At 49.0% G+C, this 17,809-nt stretch overlaps 3 protein-coding genes across 3 annotated transcripts; all 3 read right to left on the bottom strand.

Moving 5' to 3' along the window:
* Positions 1-1,775: 1,775 nt before the first annotated feature.
* Positions 1,776-4,368, bottom strand: tcf23 (transcription factor 23; the record flags this gene model as incomplete). Its single annotated transcript, XM_080513953.1, has 4 exons — positions 1,776-1,883; positions 3,084-3,230; positions 3,699-3,815; positions 4,324-4,368. 4 exons carry the CDS (start codon positions 4,366-4,368, stop codon positions 1,776-1,778), a joined length of 417 nt encoding a protein of 138 aa, XP_080370079.1.
* Positions 4,369-6,576: 2,208 nt separating this feature from the next.
* On the bottom strand, positions 6,577-12,382 carry ephx1 (epoxide hydrolase 1, microsomal (xenobiotic); the record flags this gene model as incomplete). Its single annotated transcript, XM_080513949.1, has 8 exons — positions 6,577-6,778; positions 7,981-8,103; positions 8,207-8,315; positions 9,163-9,377; positions 9,467-9,596; positions 10,909-11,124; positions 11,593-11,773; positions 12,194-12,382. 8 exons carry the CDS (start codon positions 12,380-12,382, stop codon positions 6,577-6,579), a joined length of 1,365 nt encoding a protein of 454 aa, XP_080370075.1.
* A 2,891-nt stretch (positions 12,383-15,273) lies between these two features.
* srp9 (signal recognition particle 9) lies at positions 15,274-17,387 on the bottom strand. The gene is made up of 3 exons (XM_080514345.1): positions 17,229-17,387; positions 17,031-17,099; positions 15,274-15,863 (listed from the first exon to the last, which is right to left on the bottom strand). The coding sequence occupies exons 1-3, from the start codon at positions 17,298-17,300 to the stop codon at positions 15,744-15,746; spliced, it is 261 nt and encodes an 86-aa protein (XP_080370471.1). The 5' UTR covers positions 17,301-17,387; the 3' UTR covers positions 15,274-15,743.
* Positions 17,388-17,809: the final 422 nt, after the last annotated feature.

Here is a 17,809-nt window from a genome sequence, read left to right as displayed (position 1 = left end):
GTGGCTCCAGAGCAGTGTGGCTCCAGAGCAGTGGTTCCAGAGCAGCGTGGCTCCAGAGCAGCGTGGCTCCAAAGCAGCGTGGCTCCAGAGCAGCGTAGCTCCAGAGCAGTGGTTCCAGAGCAGCATGGCTCCAGAGCAGTGGTTCCAGAGCAGCGTGGCTCCAGAGCAGAGGTTTATCGGCCTCGCCGCTCCAAGCCCCACAGATTTATGGCGCGGCGGCCTTGACCGGCGGGGCCGTTGCCGTGGAGACGAGCCGGTCCAGTCCAGCTCCTGGACTCTCCCATGTGTACCAGACTCCGTCTGATCCCCCGCAAACATGTCAGCATGACTTATCGGATCGGCTCTTATTATGAAACCCCCGGAAAATAAAGCGTAGCGATGTCAGAAACCCGGTGAGTTATGAGGACGAGGAGGACGGAGTTCGTCTCCGGTCTCACGAGGACTCGTCCGTCTCTGGTTCAGGACTTCCTTCCATGAGGAACTAAAACAACTGGAAGTGTTCTGCTGACCAACAAAATAAAAGGACAAAAGTAGAAAAACGAGTGATTTCTGGCATTTGATGGTAGATTTCCAGGAAGAAGATCTGATTTCACGTCTTTCAGCAGATTTCCAGAACAAACGAAGGCCCTTTTTACACGATTTAAAAATAAATAAATAAATAAAGAGGAGTGTGTTTACACTGTAGTGATGTAGTTACCCTGCCGGACCACTCGGGGCGCTGTTGCTTGATTTTGTAATGAAACTACAGGCTCTGTAGCAACATGATGCTAAATGATTGCTAATGGACACAAAAGACATATTTCTATTGTCTTATTGTTGTTATATTTATCTATATACTTTGGTTCAGCATTTTCAATCACTTCCAGTTGAATATTTCCAGCTCACGTGTCTTTGTCCCGTGAATCAGCTCCCAGAGTCTCTGCAGTCGCGACTGTGAGGTCAAAGGTCAAAGGTCACAGTGACGAAAGGAGTTTTTCAAACAGGAAGTGGAGAAGTGGCCTGAACACACGTTTTACTTCCTTTCAGCCCAATGGAGGCCGACGTCATTCATGAAACGTTTAATTTAGTTCCTAATCAAGGATGGTGGCACTAAATATTGAGGGTGGTCGGGTCAAAGGGCAAAGATCAAAGGGCAAGGTGCATTTTTATTTCAAAGCGGTCGGTTTTAATCCGACTGACGTCGCCTCCGAACAAAGACGCCAACACATCAAGTGACGGGTTTTATTTCTTCAAGGTGTTTATGCTGAGAAATGAATCACAATAATGATGATGATGGTGATGATGATGATGATGATATACATATATATATATATATATATATATATATATATATAAAAAACACTGTGTGTCTTCATCCTGTGTGAAGCTCCAGAAGTGAAGAAAGTCTGTCGTCTCCCTCGTTGCTCCACCTTTTCAGTGGAAGTCTGCTCACACAGGCCATTCAGACATGTTTCCCTTTGTGACATCACGAGGGGGGGAACGACCACTCTGAGCTATTTGATTTAAGTTTACGGCGCCATTGCACCAAAGCAAGCGGGGGACAGAGCATGGAGGAGAGCAGCACACGAGCATTTAAAGGTACAGGAGCAGCCTGTTCTCCGCCGCGCTCCAGAGGGACTTTTAGACTGAAACTCAGGACCGAGGATGGATTTGAGGAAATGTACTTAGACTACAATGTCGCTGGAGCTCTGGGTGGGAGTGGGTCCGGGGGGGTCCGGGGGGGTCCGGAGGAGGGGGGGGGTCCGGAGGAGGGGGGGATCCGGCTCAGTCAATGTTCAGTGTCTTGCTCTGCTCTGTCCAGGCGGAAGCATCTGATTGGCCGGGACGGCAGACAGCAGCTCTCCTACGCTGCCGCAGTAGAGCAGAGAACGCATGGGCCACTTCTGAGGAGACAAACCAGAGCCTGTATGACGCCACGGAACGTAAGGTATTTATTATTATTATTATTATTATTGTTACTATTATTGTTATTATTATTACTATTATTATTATTATTACTATTATTATTATTATTATTATTGTTATTATTATTACTATTATTATTATTATTATTGTTATTATTACTATTATTATTATTATTATTATTATTATTATTATTATTGTTGTTGTTGTTGTTGTTGTATTATCATTATTATTATTGTTATTGTTGTTATTATTATTATTGTTATTATTATTACTATTATTATTATTATTATTATTACTATTATCATTATTATTATTGTTATTATTATTATTATTGTTATTATTGTTATTGTTATTATTATCATTATCATTATTATCATTATTATTATTGTTGTTGTTATTATAGTTATTATTATCATTATTATTATTATTATTATTATTATCATCATCATCATTACTATTATTACTATTGTTATTATTATTATTATTGTTGTTGTTGTTGTTGTTATTATTATTATTGTTGTTGTTGTTGTTATTATTACTATCATCATTATTATTATTATCATTATTATTATTGTTATTATTATTATCATCATCATTACTATTGTTATTATTATTATTATCATTATTATTATTGTTGTTGTTATTGTTATTATTATTATTATTGTTATTATAGTTATTATTATCATCATCATCATTACTATTATTACTATTGTTATTATAGTTATTATTATTATTATTATTATTATTGTTATTGTCATTATCATTAGTATTATTGTTGTTGTTGTTGTTGTTGTTGTTATTATCATCATCTATCTATCAGGGGAATAAATATATATGTGTGTGTGTGTATATATATATATATATATATATATATATATATATAAATATACACACACACACACATATAGGTATATATACATATATGTGTGTATATACATACATATATATGTACACACACGTACACACATATATGTATATATATGTACATATATATGTATGTATATACATACACACACACACATACAGATGTGTGTGTGTGTATTTGTATGTATATATGTATGTATATACATACACACACATATATATATTTATATATATATATATGTTTGTGTACTCTCTCTAGAGGGAAGATGGCCGCTCATCAAGCCACAGTGACTTAGAGGGTGTTGGACTCTTACTTTGACGGGGTGCAGGAACCCCCCCGGTCTGGAGGGGACCGGCCCCTGGTCCAGGGTCTCCGTCAGGTAGGCGATGTAGTTGGTGGCCAGGACCAGGACGTCCAGCTTGGACAGTTTGGTGTCGGGGGGGACGGAAGGCAGCGCCGCCTGCAGGCAGGGGGGGGGGGGGGGGGGGGGGGGGGGGGTGAGATGGGGGGTGAGACGGGGGGCGGGGGCTTCCTGCTTCCTGCTTCCTGCTTCCTTTTTCCTGTTTCCTGTTTCCTGCTTCCTTTTTCCTGTTTCCTGCTTCCTGTTTCCTGTTTCCTGTTTCCTGCTTCCTGTTTCCTGCTTCCTGTTTCCTGCTTCCCGTTTCCTGTTTCCTGTTTCCTGCTTCCCGCTTCCTGTTTCCTGCTTCCGTTTTCCTGCTTCCTGTTTCCTGTTTCCTGCTTCCTGCTTCCCGTTTCCTGTTTCCCGCTTCCTGTTTCCAGCTTCCTGCTTCCTGTTTCCTGCTTCCTGCTTCCTGTTTCCTGCTTCCTGTTTCCTGCTTCCTGTTTCTTGCTTCCTGTTTCCTGCTTCCTGTTTCCTGCTTCCCGCTTCCTGTTTTCTGCTTCCTGCTTCCTGCTTCCTGTTTCCTACCTGCAGGCTGCGGAAGGCCTGGCGCAGGTTTCGAACTCTGCTCCGCTCTCGAGCCGCGTTCTCCGGGGAGTGGTGGGTCCTGGAGGTCCTGGTCTGGTTCTGGTCCACCAGCTGGACCTGCTGCAGGGGACACTGCTCTACATCACTGCTCTACATTACTGCTCTACATCACTGCTCTACATTACTGCTCTACATCACTGCTCTACATTGCTGCTCTACATTACTGCTTTACGTCTCTACATCACTGCTCTACATCTACACCACTGCTCTACATCTCTACATTACTGCTCTACATCACTAGTCTCCATCACTAGTCTACATCACTAGTCTCCATCACTAGTCTACATCACTAGTCTACATCACTAGTCTCCATCACTAGTCTCCATCACTAGTCTACATCACTAGTCTACATCACTAGTCTACATCACTAGTCTACATCACTAGTCTACATCACTAGTCTTCATCACTAATCTCCATCACTAGTCTCCATCACTAGTCTCCATTATACATTATTTTCAGGTGCGCGAGGCTGTTTGTTGTTTTTTTATTGCTGAAGTTATAAACTAGTATTGAGTTCAGGCTGAACCGGAGACGTTCAGGTCAGAGTGTCTCATTAATCTCGTACCGTCTCTTTAAGAGCAAAGATCAGCTCCTGTTTGTTTCCTTTCATCTTTTTCTTCTTTTATTTGGAGGGAAAACACAGAAATCAATAGTTGACCTCAGTTCATGATTTAGTAAAACCGTTTCCCAAATAAGTTATTATTCTTATTAATAAACAAAGAAGGACAAATGTCCCCCGTCCAGCTGATCGGGACGAAGGGTTAACAGTGGGAACGTACGCAGAAAAAGACCGTCCCGCTGAAGGTCTCACATCTGAGTCCGTCCTACCTGTCTGGAGCGTGGCTGCCGGGGGTCTGGACGGAGGTCTGGACGGAGGTCTGAACGGGGGTCTGGACGAGGGTCTGGACGGAGGTCTGGACGGAGGTCTGGACGGGGGTCTGGACGGGGGTCTGGACGGAGGTCTGGACGGGGGTCTGGACGAGGGTCTGGACGGTTCCGTCGGGGGGACGCTGGACTCTGGGAGCTGCAGACCGGCTGCTGGCTCACGGACATCAGACCTTCCAGAGGACGGACAGACATGATGCTGGACAGCAGAGCTGCTTGGGTCTCCAGCGTCTTCAATGTCTTCAGTATCTCCAGCGTCTCCAGGGTCTTCAACGTATATGGTGTCTTCAGCGTCTCCAGGGTCTTCAACATATATAGTGTCTTCAGCGTCTACAGAGTCTTCAGTGTCTCTAGTGTCTTCAACGTATATGGTGTCTTCAGCGTCCACAAGGTCTCCAGTGTCTTTAACATATATGGTGTCTTCAGCGTCTCCAGGGTCTTCAGTGTCTCCAGTGTCTCCAGCGTCCGACCTTCTATCGTCCCACCATCTTCCTGAGCTCGTCTCCGAGTCTCGACGCCACAGTGCAGGACAAGCGTCTCAGCAGGTTTTCTGTCCTCAGAACGTCTCGGTGCGTCAGTCCATCTGGTTCCTCCCTCTCTCTCTCTCTCTCTCTCTCTCTCTCTCTCTCTCTCTCTCTCCCTCTGTCTCCTTATCTGGTGAGGTAATGTGGGGAACTTCATGGTCTTTATCTCCGTCCCCCGGTCGTCCCGCTCCTCCCCTGGACGCTGGCTGGCAGCCGGACGGTCCGGGGGAGTGGAGGAGCTCAGGAGGGGACGAGCATGCAGCTGTCCTGGGGGGGAGACGGGGGGAGACGGGGGGGGGGGGGGGGGGACGGACACCACATCCGCCTCATCAACGCCTTGTGTCTCTTTAAACTTTCTAATTTTACTGAAGTTGAATTAAATCGATGTGAAGCTGAAAAAAATAGATGATGTTTCCTGCTTTTCCTGATTTGTTCTTATAGAAATGAAAAACTTTTCATTATTATTATATTAATATTTATTCATATATTTATATTAATAATATTTTAGTTTCCACGTCCTGCTGCACTGAAGTCTGTTCAAGATACTTTAAACCTCATCAATTATTGTTCATCCATCCATCCATTCATCCATTCATCCATCCATTCACCCACCCATTCATTCATTCATCCATCCATTCTTTCATCCATTCATTCTTTCATCCATCCATTCTTTCATCCATCCATCCATTCATCCACCCATTCATTCATCCATCCATCCATTCATTCATCCATCCATTCTTTCATCCATTCTTTCATCCATCCATCCATTCTTTCATCCATCCATCCATTCATCCATCCATCCATTCATCCATCCATCCATCCATCCAGTCATCCATCCATCCATCCATTCATTCATCCATTCTTTCATCCATCCATCCATTCTTTCATCCATTCATTCATCCATTCTTTCATCCATCCATCCATTCTTTCATCCATCCATCCATTCTTTCATCCATCCATCCATTCTTTCATCCATCCATCCATTCATCCATCCATCCATCCATCCATTCATCCATCCATCCATCCATCCAGTCATCCATCCATCCAGAGTCAGTGAACTGGAGCAGATTGAGTGAAATGACATCATTAATAACATTTCCAGACAAAATGACTTCATTTTAATCTCGTTGGTTCTGAAAACGTTTTCACACTTCAGAGAGAAAGAAAACCCAGAACATCCTGTTTTACAATCTACCGCCATACGTCTACTTCCTCTCCACCATGTTGACCGCCATACGTCTACTTCCTCTCCACCATGTTGACCGCCACACGTCTACTTCCTCTCCACCATGTTGACCGCCACACGTCTACTTCCTCTCCACCATGTTGACCGCCACACGTCTACTTCCTCTCCACCATGTTGACCGCCACACGTCTACTTCCTCTCCACCATGTTGACCGCCATACGTCTACTTCCTCTCCACCATCTTGACGAAGCTCTGCAGGTCCTCCGCCATCAGGCGCGGCTCCTCCATGGCGGCGAAGTGCCCCCCCCGCGCCATGGCGGAGTAGCGGAGCAGCCGCCGGTACTTCTGCTCCACCCACAGCCGGGGGCTGTGCAGCAGCTCGTCTGGGAAGCTGGCGAAGCCGGTGGGGACCTGGACCGGAACCCTGCGGAGAACCGGGGGAGGGGCTTCATTCAGTAGACGTTCTAACTGGAGGGACTTCATCACCAAACGTTCTAACTGGAGGAACTTCATCACCAAACGTCCAGGGCGTCGTAGCACTATCGTAGCATTACTATCGTAGCGTTACTATAGTAGCGTTACTATCGTAGCGTTACCATCGTAGCGTTGCCATCGTAGAATTACTATTTTACGTTACTATCGTAGCGTTACTATCGTAGCGTTACTATCGTAGCATTACTATCGCAGCGTTACTATCGTAGCGTTACTATCGCAGCGTTACTATCATAGCGTTACTATCGTAGCGTTACTATCGCAGCGTTACTATCGTAGCGTTACTATCGTAGCGTTACTATCGTAGCATTACTATCGCAGCGTTGCTATCGTAGCTTTACTATCGTAGTGTTACTATCGTAGCATTACTATCGCAGCGTTACTATCGCAGCGTTATTATCGCAGCGTTACTATCGTAGCGTTACCATCGTGGCGTTACTATCGCGGCGTTAGTATAGTAGCGTTACTATCGTAGCGTTACCATCGTAGCGTTGCCATCGTAGAATTACTATTTTACGTTACTATCGTAGCGTTACTATCGTAGCGTTACTATCGTAGCGTTACTATCGCAGCGTTACTATCATAGCGTTACTATCGTAGCGTTACTATCGCAGCGTTACTATCGTAGCGTTACTATCGTAGCGTTACTATCGTAGCGTTACTATCGCAGCGTTACTATCGTAGCGTTACTATCGTAGCATTACTATCGCAGCGTTGCTATCGTAGCTTTACTATCGTAGTGTTACTATCGTAGCGTTACTATCGTAGCGTTACTATCGTAGCGTTACTATCGTCGCGTTACTATCGTAGCGTTACTATCGTAGCGTTACTATCGTAGCTTTACTATCGTAGTGTTACTATCGTAGCGTTACTATCGTCGCGTTACTATCGTAGTGTTACTATCGTAGCTTTACTATCGTAGTGTTACTATCGTAGCGTTACTATCGTCGCGTTACTATCGTCGCGTTACTATCGTAGCGTTACTATCGCAGCGTTACTATCGCAGCGTTACTATCGCAGCGTTACTATCGTAGCGTTACCATCGTGGTGTTACTATCGCGGCGTTACTATAGTAGCGTTACTATCGTAGCGCTACCATCGCAGCATAGTAAGTGGGCGGAGCCTCCTGCTCACCTGGCGTGCGGCTGGTCCAGGCCTTTGCCAAAGTTCTCCTTGTAGAACCTCATGGACGAGACGATGCAGCCGGACGTCCAGTAGATCATCACGTTGGTCAGCAGGTCGTCCAGAGAGAACTTCCTGTTACACAGAGTGTCTTCAGAGAGGACACACACACACACACACACACACACACACACACACACACACACACACACACACACACACACACACACACACACACCTGGTGAGCCCGCCGTCGTCCAGGTCCCTGAAGTCGCGGCTCGTCCAGGTGGAGAACTTCTCTAGGATGTAGGCGGCCAGACCGACCGGAGAGTCATTCAGCCCCCGACCTGACGGACACATCAAAGGAGATCAGCCTCTGTTGCCATGGAGACAGCTCAATGCTCCACACAGTGATGTCGCTACATGACAGGCGAGTTAGCATCGATACGAGCTAACGGCTATCATGCTAAGGATGTGAACTCTGGTTCTGCATTGGGATTTTAAATTCCTCCTTCAGGTGTGTTGACTTGCGTCCAGCTCGCCCCCCGGTCCTCACCCACGTTGTCCCCCCGGTCCTCACCCACGGTGTCCTCCCGGTCCTCACCCACGTTGTCCCCCCGGTCCTCACCCACGGTGTCCCCCCGGCCCTCACCTACGGTGTCCCAACGGTCCTCACCCACAGTGTCCTCACCCACGGTGTCCCCCAGTCCTCACCCACGGTGTCCCAACGGTCCTCACCCACGGTGTCCCCCCGGCTCACACCCACGGTGTCCCCCAGTCCTCACCCACGGTGTCCCCCGGCTCACACCCACGGTGTCCCCTCGGCCCTCACCTACGGTGTCCCAACGGTCCTCACCCACGGTGTCCCCCAGTCCTCACCCACGGTGTCCTCCCGGTCCTCACCCACGTTGTCCCCCCCGGTCCTCACCCACGGTGTCCCCCCGGCCCTCACCTACGGTGTCCCAACGGTCCTCACCCACAGTGTCCTCACCCACGGTGTCCCCCAGTCCTCACCCACGGTGTCCCAATGGTCCTCACCCACGGTGTCCTCACCCACGGTGTCCCCCAGTCCTCACCCACGGTGTCCCAATGGTCCTCACCCACGGTGTCCCCCGGTCCTCACCCACGGTGTCCCCCAGTCCTCACCCACGGTGTCCCCCCCGGCCCTCACCCACGGTGTCCCCCGGTCCTCACCCACGGTGTCCGGCTTGGTGGCCTGGATGTGCATGTAGCCAGACTCCTGGAGTGTCTCCAGGACCAGCTTGTCCATACGGGGGTAGAGACGCTCCGTGTCGGCGGCGGTGAAGCCGAACAGCGCGGGGAAGCGGCGGCCCAGCAGGACGGACAGGGTGACGGCCAGACCCGGCTTGGAGGGCGGAGCAAAGTTCACGTGCAAGCCCTTGACGTTCCTGCAGGGGGGGGTAAGGCAGGGGGGAGGGGGGAGAACGGCGTGAGCGCCAGGTGGCCGTGGCGAGGGTTTCCGGACGCCGCGTCCTACCTGGGGTCCAGCTGCGCCATGTTGGTGGTGACCAGCCAGCCCCAGTCTCCGCCGTGGGCGTAGAACTGCTGCAGGCCCAGGCGCCTCATCAGCTTGAGGAAGACGCGCGCCGCGCAGACGGAGTCGAACCCTGCGGACACGGCGAGAGACGGCGGGGTCGGTGGGCCGCAAAAGACGGGGACATGGACCAAGACCGACGGGGTCACAAGGAGAGAAACACGACGAGGCGGAGGAGAAAAATTCAAGTTTCCACTATTTCCTCCGGTTGGGCTGCTAATCAGCCGACATGGCAACCCGCTGTCCTCCTCCTCCTCTGTGGTCGTTACGTTTCTCATTATTAGTCTTTTAGTGTTAAATAACTTTTCCTTTCTCCAACTTTTTAAAGTGGAACCTTCCGTCTAATATTCCCTCCCTCGTCATTCTGCCGACCAAAACGTTTAAAAAAAAAAAAAAAAACAACCCTGGAAGGAACAAAACTGTTAAACGTTTTAAATTAATGCATTAATCTTGACTCCATCCTATCATGTCATCCTCATCCAGCAGGCTGGTTCTGGTCGGGGGGGGGGGGGCGCGGGGGGGTTGGTTGAGGGGGGTGTGTGGGGGGGGCGGGGGGGTTGGTTGAGGGATGTGTGAGGGGGGGGGGGGTTGGTTGAGGGGGGTGTGGGGGGGGGGGGGTTGGTCGGACGCTCTCGGTGGTTCCAGAAACATCTGCTGAGCCCCCCCCCCCTCCTCCACAAAGCCCCGGCAGGACGGGCTGGAAGCACACTGGGTCACGGAGACCTGAGAGTGTGTCGGCTCACAAATCCTCATCTCGTCTCATGAGTGGAGCGGAGAGTTTGAGAAAACGCCAGGAGAGATTCCGTGACTGACGACCTTCACCCCCCCGGCCTTTATGTTTGGGGAACTCGCCAGCAGAGTCTCTGTTTTCATGTATTTGCTGGTTTGTATGGACGCAATCGACCAACTCTTCACATAAAACTCCTCCTGAGATTTACATGAACTCTCCAGGGAGGATTTGTCCTCATCCAGGGATCGACCAATCAGGTTTTGGGACGTTAGCCGCGAAACGTTAGCGGCTACACGTTAGCTTCCTAAACGATTCCTGAAAACTGTGAGAAAATGTTCCCGTGCAAAGCGGATGAGCGAGGCTCCTCATGGAGGAGATGAAAGGAGATCTGTTGCCATGGAGACGCTTCCTGCTCAGGGTTTCACACAGTGACAGCGCTACCCGACAAGCTAGTTAGCATCGATACGAGCTAACGGCTAAGTAGTTAGAGAGTAGTTAAACCTACTCTCTACCAAGTGTAGCTCTAGTTAAATCTACTCTCTACCGAGTGTAGCTCTAGTTACTCTACGCTCTACCGAGTGTAGCTCTAGTTACTCTACGCTCTACCGAGTGTAGCTCTAGTTACTCTACGCTCTACCGAGCGGTTTGGACTCACCCTTCTTGCGCGGCGCCGTGGAGAAGCCGTACCCCGGTATGGACGGACACACCACTTCGAACACGAGGTCGTCTTTGTCCGCCGGCGCCGTGAGCAGCGGGATCAGACCGTAGAACTCGTAGAAGGAACCGGGCCAGCCGTGGACCAGGATCAGGGGGACGGTCCGGGTCCCCTCAGGAACCTTGGGCTTCACGTGCAGGAAGTGGACGTCCAGGCCTGAGGAAGGGAGGGGTTAGGGTGTTGGGGGGGGGGGGGGTCCTCAGGGTTAGGGTGTTGGAGGGGGGTGTCCTCAGGGTTAGGGTTAGGGTGTTGGGGGGGTGTCCTCAGGGTTAGGGTGTTAGGGGGGTGTCCTCAGGGTTAGGGTGTTAGGGGGGGTGTCCTCAGGGTTAGGGTGTTGGAGGGGGGTGTCCTCAGGGTTAGGGTTAGGGTGTTGAGGCGGTGTCCTCAGAGTTAGGGTGTTAGGGGGGTGTCCTCAGGGTTAGGGTGTTAGGGGGGTGTCCTCAGGGTTAGGGTTAGGGTGTTGGGGGGGTGTCCTCAGGGTTAGGGTGTTAGGGGGGGTGTCCTCAGGGTTAGGGTGTTAGGGGGGGTGTCCCCAGGGTTAGGGTTAGGGTGTTGGGGGGGTGTCCTCAGGGTTAGTGTTAGGGGGGTGTCCTCAGGGTTAGGGTGTTGGGGGGGCGTCCTCACCTTCGATGGAGGTCTTGAAGTGGGGGTACTGGTTCAGCTTGTGGACTTGTCTCCTCCAGTCAAAGTGGTTCCTCCAGTAGGACACCACCGTCTCCAGGTAGCGGGAGTTGAAGCCGTACGTGAAGCGACTGTCCTCCAGAGACGCCACCGGCCGGCTGAGGTCCAGCCTGCTGTGGAGGTCCTGACGGGGACGGACACCAGGGTGTGGACGTCAGTACGGGACCCAGGGAGACCAGGACCGGGTCCCTGGAGGAGGTGCTGCTGTCTCGTGTCCGTCGGGACACGTCGGTTCACGATGAGCTCGAAAACCTTTGTCAATGAGGCCGTTTGACTTTCTCTACGTTTCAATATCAGATCCTAGCAGCTGCATTCAGAATCTGCTGTGTCTGTGTGAGCTGGGCTGGCTCCGCCCACACACGCCCATCTAAGGGCAGAGGAGGAAGTGACGCCATGTGCCAGAGCAGAGCTGCCTGATTGTGGGAGGAGTCAAAGGGGGAGGAGCCTACCTTGATTGGCTGAACCCCTTGAAAACGCGGAGATTTAGAAAAGTAAAGATGGCGGAGGGGCGGGGGGGGGGGGTGTGGCGGGTGTCGGGACTCACCCGCAGCTCCTCCTCGCTGGTGGCGATGGTGAAGGGGCGGATGGAGGCGTCCTCCTCCTCCCCCTCCCCCCCCTCGGAGCCGGGACCCCACCAGCCGTCCTCCGACGTCAGAACCTGCTTCCGGTTCCTCCGGACCACGAACCAGACCAGACCCGCCAGCAGCAGGCCGAGCAGCAGCGCCGTCACCATGGCGACGAGGCCCAACGGCAAAACCGCTACGTACAAGAACGACGCGTCCGTCAACCGTCTCGTCTCGTCTCGTCTCGTCTCGTCTCGTCTCGTCTCGTCTCGTCTCGTCTCACGCTCCGTTCACAACAGTCTGAGTCCGTCAACCGAAAGATTAGAAGCGTCTGTGTCGTTGTGTCGAGGCCACGAGGTGGATTAGAGGGGGGGCCGGGGGCGCTTTGTGAAAGCTGCTGGTCAGCACAAAGGCTGCTCTGTGTGTGTGTGTGTGTGTGTGTGTGTGTGTGTGTGTGTGGGACCCCCACCCAGGGGAAGGTGTCAGTTCAACAGCCTGACTCAGGTTGTAGTTCTCCCTCCCTCCACCAGAGGGCGCTGCAGGCAGCTGAAGGCCCTTTTCTACCTTCTATCTCCAGAAGTTTTTGCCCAACTTTTCGAAAAGCGGCTCACCTGGGTTGCATCAAATCTTCTTAAGTAGTTTTTTTCCCCCGAAAAGTCGATCACATGCATGCAAACTAATAGATAAACATATAAATACACATAAAGGTAAACATGACCTGCTGGGCCAACTTCCTTCGTCGTAACAAGCAGCAGAGCCCCCGGTGGCCTGGCAGGAGAACTGCATCGTCATCAGTCTACTGTTGCCGTGGCAACAGAGCTTTTTCACAAAGGAGCCGCTGAATGTAAAACTTTTGTGGAATGAACAAGGAGTTATCACTCGCTCTCTCTCTCTTCCCCTCTCTCACTCTCTCTCTTCCCCTCTCTCACTCTCTCTCTCTCTCTTCCCCTCTCTCACTCGCTCTCTCTCTCTTCCCCTCTCTCACTCGCTCTCTGTCTCTCTCTCTCTCTCTGTGTGTCTCACTTGCTCTCTCTCTCTCTCGCTGTGTGTGTCTCTCTCTTTCACTCCCCTCACTCACTCTCTCTGTCTTCCCCCCTCTCTCTCTCTGTCTCTCACTCACTCTCTCTCTCTTCGCCCCCCTCTCTCTCTGTGTCTCTCACTCACTCTCTCTCTCTCTCTCTGTCTCTCACTCACTCTCTCTCTCTTCCCCCCCCTCTCTCTCTCTCACTAACTCTCTCTCTCTCCCTCTCTCTCTCTGTCTCTCACTCACTCTCCCGCTCTTCCCCCCTCTCTCTCTCTGTCTCTCACTCACTCTCTCTCTCTTCCCCCCTCTCTCTCTCTCTCACTCACTCTCTCTCTCTTCGCCCCCCTCTCTCTCTGTGTCTCTCACTCACTCTCTCTCTCTCTCTGTCTCTCACTCACTCTCTCTCTCTTCCCCTCTCTCCCTCTCTCTCTGTGTCTCTCACTCACTCTCTCTCTCCCCCTCTCTCTCTCTGTCTCTCACTCACTCTCTCTCTCCCTCTCTCTCTGTCTCTCACTCACTCCCTCTCCCCCCCTCTCACTCCCTCCCTCTCTCTCCCCCCTCCCTCCCCCCCACTCTCTCTCTCCCCCCTCTCTCCCTCTCCGCCACTCTCCCTCTCCCCCCTCTCTCTCCTGGAGGTTTTTAACAAACGATGTTTCCGCTCCACTTTATTTATGTTCACGTGGTGAATAAATGTAGTTATTACTGTTCTATAACACTTCAATAGAACACAAACACACTGAGGGAAACATGTTGACAGTTTGAAGCAGTCAGCAGGTGACACCTTCAGGTGTGTCTTTACCTGGAGACCCTGGAGACTCACCTGGAGCCTCTCCTGGAGACCCACCTGGAGACCCTGGAGACTCACCTGGAGACCCTGGAGCCTCTCCTGGAGAAGAGGTCTGGGATTCCGCTTCTCCCCTCGGAGCTCCGGACACTGGACTCACCGTGGACCGGCTGAGGCCCCGGGGCATGATGGGAAATGTAGTTCTGGCCAGGCTGGCTCTCAGACGGCGCAGACATACGGCGAAAGTTAAAGTCAGACGACGTTTTAAAGGTTTGTGGATTTTTGTATTTTTTTTTGTGAGTGAACGTCACACCTGTAAACGACTCACGTGATTCCACTTTATATATATATATATATTTATATATATATATATATAAATGAGAAAAAATGAAAGATTATAGATATTTTTTGATTTGTTTTATTCATGATAATCAGTAAGTGAAATGAGAAAAAATAAAAATATTAAAAAATTATATTTTGTATTTATATGTAATAGATCCATATATGTAATACAACAAAAATACTCCCTAAATACTCTTTTTATGTAAACAAACCACTTTTTAAAAAGATATTTTATAATAATTATAATTACATCAATCAAACTACATGTGGACTCTTCATGTCGTCTAAGTGGATTTGATTTAGTTTTGAACCACTTCCATCACGTCACAATTAATTTTATTAGAATCAACAATGTAAAGTTCAATACAAATAAAATTCACGATTATTCTCAAGAACTAAAAAAAGCAGCGACGCTGGTTTTACTGGGCGATAAACGGAGAGTTCACTTGCAGTTGTTTATCAGATTTGACATTTGGAGAGCAGATTAGAGGAGCTGCAGGATTAAAGGCTCAACCTGCTGCAGCAACATTTCATGAATTCTGACTGCATGAAATCACGTTTGGTCACACGAGAGTGAGGAGGAGGAGGAGCAGGAGCAGGAGCAGGAGGAGGAGGTTCTACTGAACCCGCCGCTCCGACCTGCAGTTTAACCTGCATTCTGATTAAATATGGATAAAAAGGTATTTTGAAATACTAAAGAGTTTGCAAAGCGCCAGTCGAATCAAAAATAAACTCAAAAGTTGCTTTAAAAAAAAAAAAAAAAAACTTTTACAGGAAATAAAAGTGAACGTGAGAAAAGAATGGTTAATTTATAATAACGTCTTTATTTAGTTTTTAATGTTTCATGTGGAAAATGTTTGATTTCTACTGATTTCTTTAAAAATCCAACAGTTAAGTAAAGAAGAATAAAGGACAGACTAACGGGTGGAAAGTTTATTGATATTTAGTGTGTGTGTGTGTGTGTGTGTCCACCTCTGTGCTAAACCAGCTTCATTCATGTGACCATAAGCCCCGCCCCCTCGGCTGACGGTCCAGCCAAACACCGTAAACTCGTTACAAAGATTTAAAAAAAAAAAAGAAAAGAAAGAAAATCTCTTCACTGCCTTTTTTTTCCTTCATCCGCTTAAAAAAAAAAAAAAGAATTAACGGCAGCGTCTTCTAAACCAATCAAAGTGTTCCTCCGCTGCCCTGCGGCCGCCGTAAGGCGCCGCGCCGCCACACGCCGGGATTAAGGCGCCCGGTAAACCGGATTTGGGTTTTTTTTTTTTTTTTTTTTTTTTTTTTAAATAATCTGCAGGTTTGACAAACTTAATCTGGTGAAGAAGGAAAAGACGATGGGCAGCAGCCCCCACGCCGCCCCCTGCTGGCGCCCCGCCCTCCTTCAGTCCGTCTCCATGGCGCCGCTGTGCGTCTCCTTGGAAACCATCAGCCTCATCAGCTTCCCGTGGAGCTTCTCGATCTTCTTCACGTCCTGCGCCTGGTCCGTCTTGTACTGCAGACACTGCGGGGGACAGGAAGTCGTTAAGGGGGACAGGAAGTCGTCAAGGGGGACAGGAAGTCGTCAAGGGGGACAGGAAGTCGTCAAGGGGGACAGGAAGTCGTCAAGGGGGACAGGAAGGCGTTAAGGGGGACAGGAAGTCGTCAAGGGGGACAGGAAGTCGTCAAGGGGGACAGGAAGGCGTTAAGGGGGACAGGAAGTCGTCAAGGGGGACAGGAAGTCATCCAGGGGGACAGGAAGTCATCAAGGGGGACAGACTGGAGCTAAACCCCCCCAGGAGGAGTTCCACAAGGTTCCACAGGGTTCCGTCTCTGACCGGTTCTCTTCTTCACACCGGGGATGGTTTCACTCTGACCTCCTGCACCACGGAACCACTCGGTTCTCGGAGCGCCGCCCCCTGGAGGCTCCTCGGTGCACTGCCAGCAGAACGGGAGGTGGAGATTCCTCCCCCGTGCTTCGACACTTGAACGCACCACGATGAGTCAGAGAATTACCGACCAATCAGAGGCCGTCTTTCAGAAACCTACCGACACGCACGGTATCTCTCGACCAATCACGTCGCTCGTTACTCGGCTTGATACTAAACAGGAAGTCAGCTACGACTTGTTCACACGATAATTCACTACATTTCGGCGAAAAAAAGACGAATTCAGGCAAAACGAGACGTTATATATATATATATATATATTTTAGAGGCTTTGAGAAACATCCTCGATTTTATCAGCCGTCTTTTACAAAAACTGACCGTCTGGACGTCCCAACGCCTCAAACCATGGTTACCGTAGTAACAGTCCTTTTAATAATTATTATTATTTATTTATTTGTTCATGTTAAGTCTTTGCCATATATATATATATATATATATATTTGTCATCCACACATGAACAAAAAGGAACAGAGAAGATAAAGCTTGTGTTTTCTGTTCCTATTAGCAACTTTACAACAAAATCAAATCAATTCATTCCCCATCGTTCCACCTGTCTGCTGTTTTTATATGTTTTGTTTTTTTTATTTTATATGGGCAGAAGTATTACTGCTGAACCACAGAATATTCTTTAACTTTATATTAAAACGCCAGATCGTCCAGTCTCGCGGTCCTTCAGACCGTCAGTCACTTTAACGACCTCCTGCTGGTGTTTCTACTAAAAAAGGATGAAACAACAGTCTTACCACCACGTTGTCGGTGACTTTAATACAAAGGTTCCCATCGCAGTGTCTGTACTTGAGGACCACCCGGACCTGTAAACACAACAACAGAAAAACAAACAAAACAAACGTGTTGAGTCCAGGACGTCCAGACGGAGAGCGGGCGACGCGCCGTTAGCCCGGGAGCTAACGTGCTAACAGCCGGTTCAGGGAGAGTTTCACCTTCATGGGTTCCGTCAGGTACAGTTTCTCCGCCGCGCGGGCGAACTCCTCCCAGGTCTGGTAGTACGGCATTACTCCAACCGGCGGCGTTACTCCGATATCGAGAGAAACGTGAGCTCCGACTGCCGAGCTGAGCTCACTTCAGAAGACCACATCAGCGCCGGCGCGGGGTGATGACGTCACGTCGGAACCGGAAAAGCCGCTTTTAAACACGTTTCAATAAAACATTTCTTCTTTTGCTGGTTTAGATTGAGTATTTTATTATGCGGGTATCATTTTATTAATTATTAATTATTATATTTTATTAAAAAATTTTATTAAGTTAAATCATACTCTCAATGTTTTTCCCGAACCTGGTTGATGCCTGTTTTTTTTACATTTGTTTGTTTTTACGCTTTTGTTTGTATTGTTCGTGTGTAGGATTTTTTGTTTTAATTGTGGGTTGCGGTAGGGCTTTTATATACGGTGGCCCTGAAGTGCAGACCACAACAGCTGTTGTGTTTTTCAATTTGTTGTTGTGTTTAGTGATTTGTTGTTGTGGTCTGCACTTCAGGGCCACCGTACTTTTAATATAGGGCATT

The sequence above is a fragment of the Blennius ocellaris genome, assembly GCF_963422515.1.
Source record: "Blennius ocellaris genome assembly, chromosome: 18".
NCBI lineage: Eukaryota > Metazoa > Chordata > Actinopteri > Blenniiformes > Blenniidae > Blennius > Blennius ocellaris.
The sequence above is the reverse complement of the archived record's forward strand: the minus strand, read 5'-3'. Positions and strand labels throughout refer to the sequence as shown.

Coding starts and splice junctions, on each gene's coding strand:
- srp9 (XM_080514345.1), bottom strand. CDS start 17,300: ATGCCGTACTACCAGACCTGGGAGGAGTTCGCCCGCGCGGCGGAGAAA. Junction 17,100..17,228: donor ACCTGACGGAACCCATGAAG/GTGAAACTCTCC, acceptor TTGTGTTTACAG/GTCCGGGTGGTCCTCAAGTA. Junction 15,864..17,030: donor AAGTCACCGACAACGTGGTG/GTAAGACTGTTG, acceptor TGTCCCCCGCAG/TGTCTGCAGTACAAGACGGA.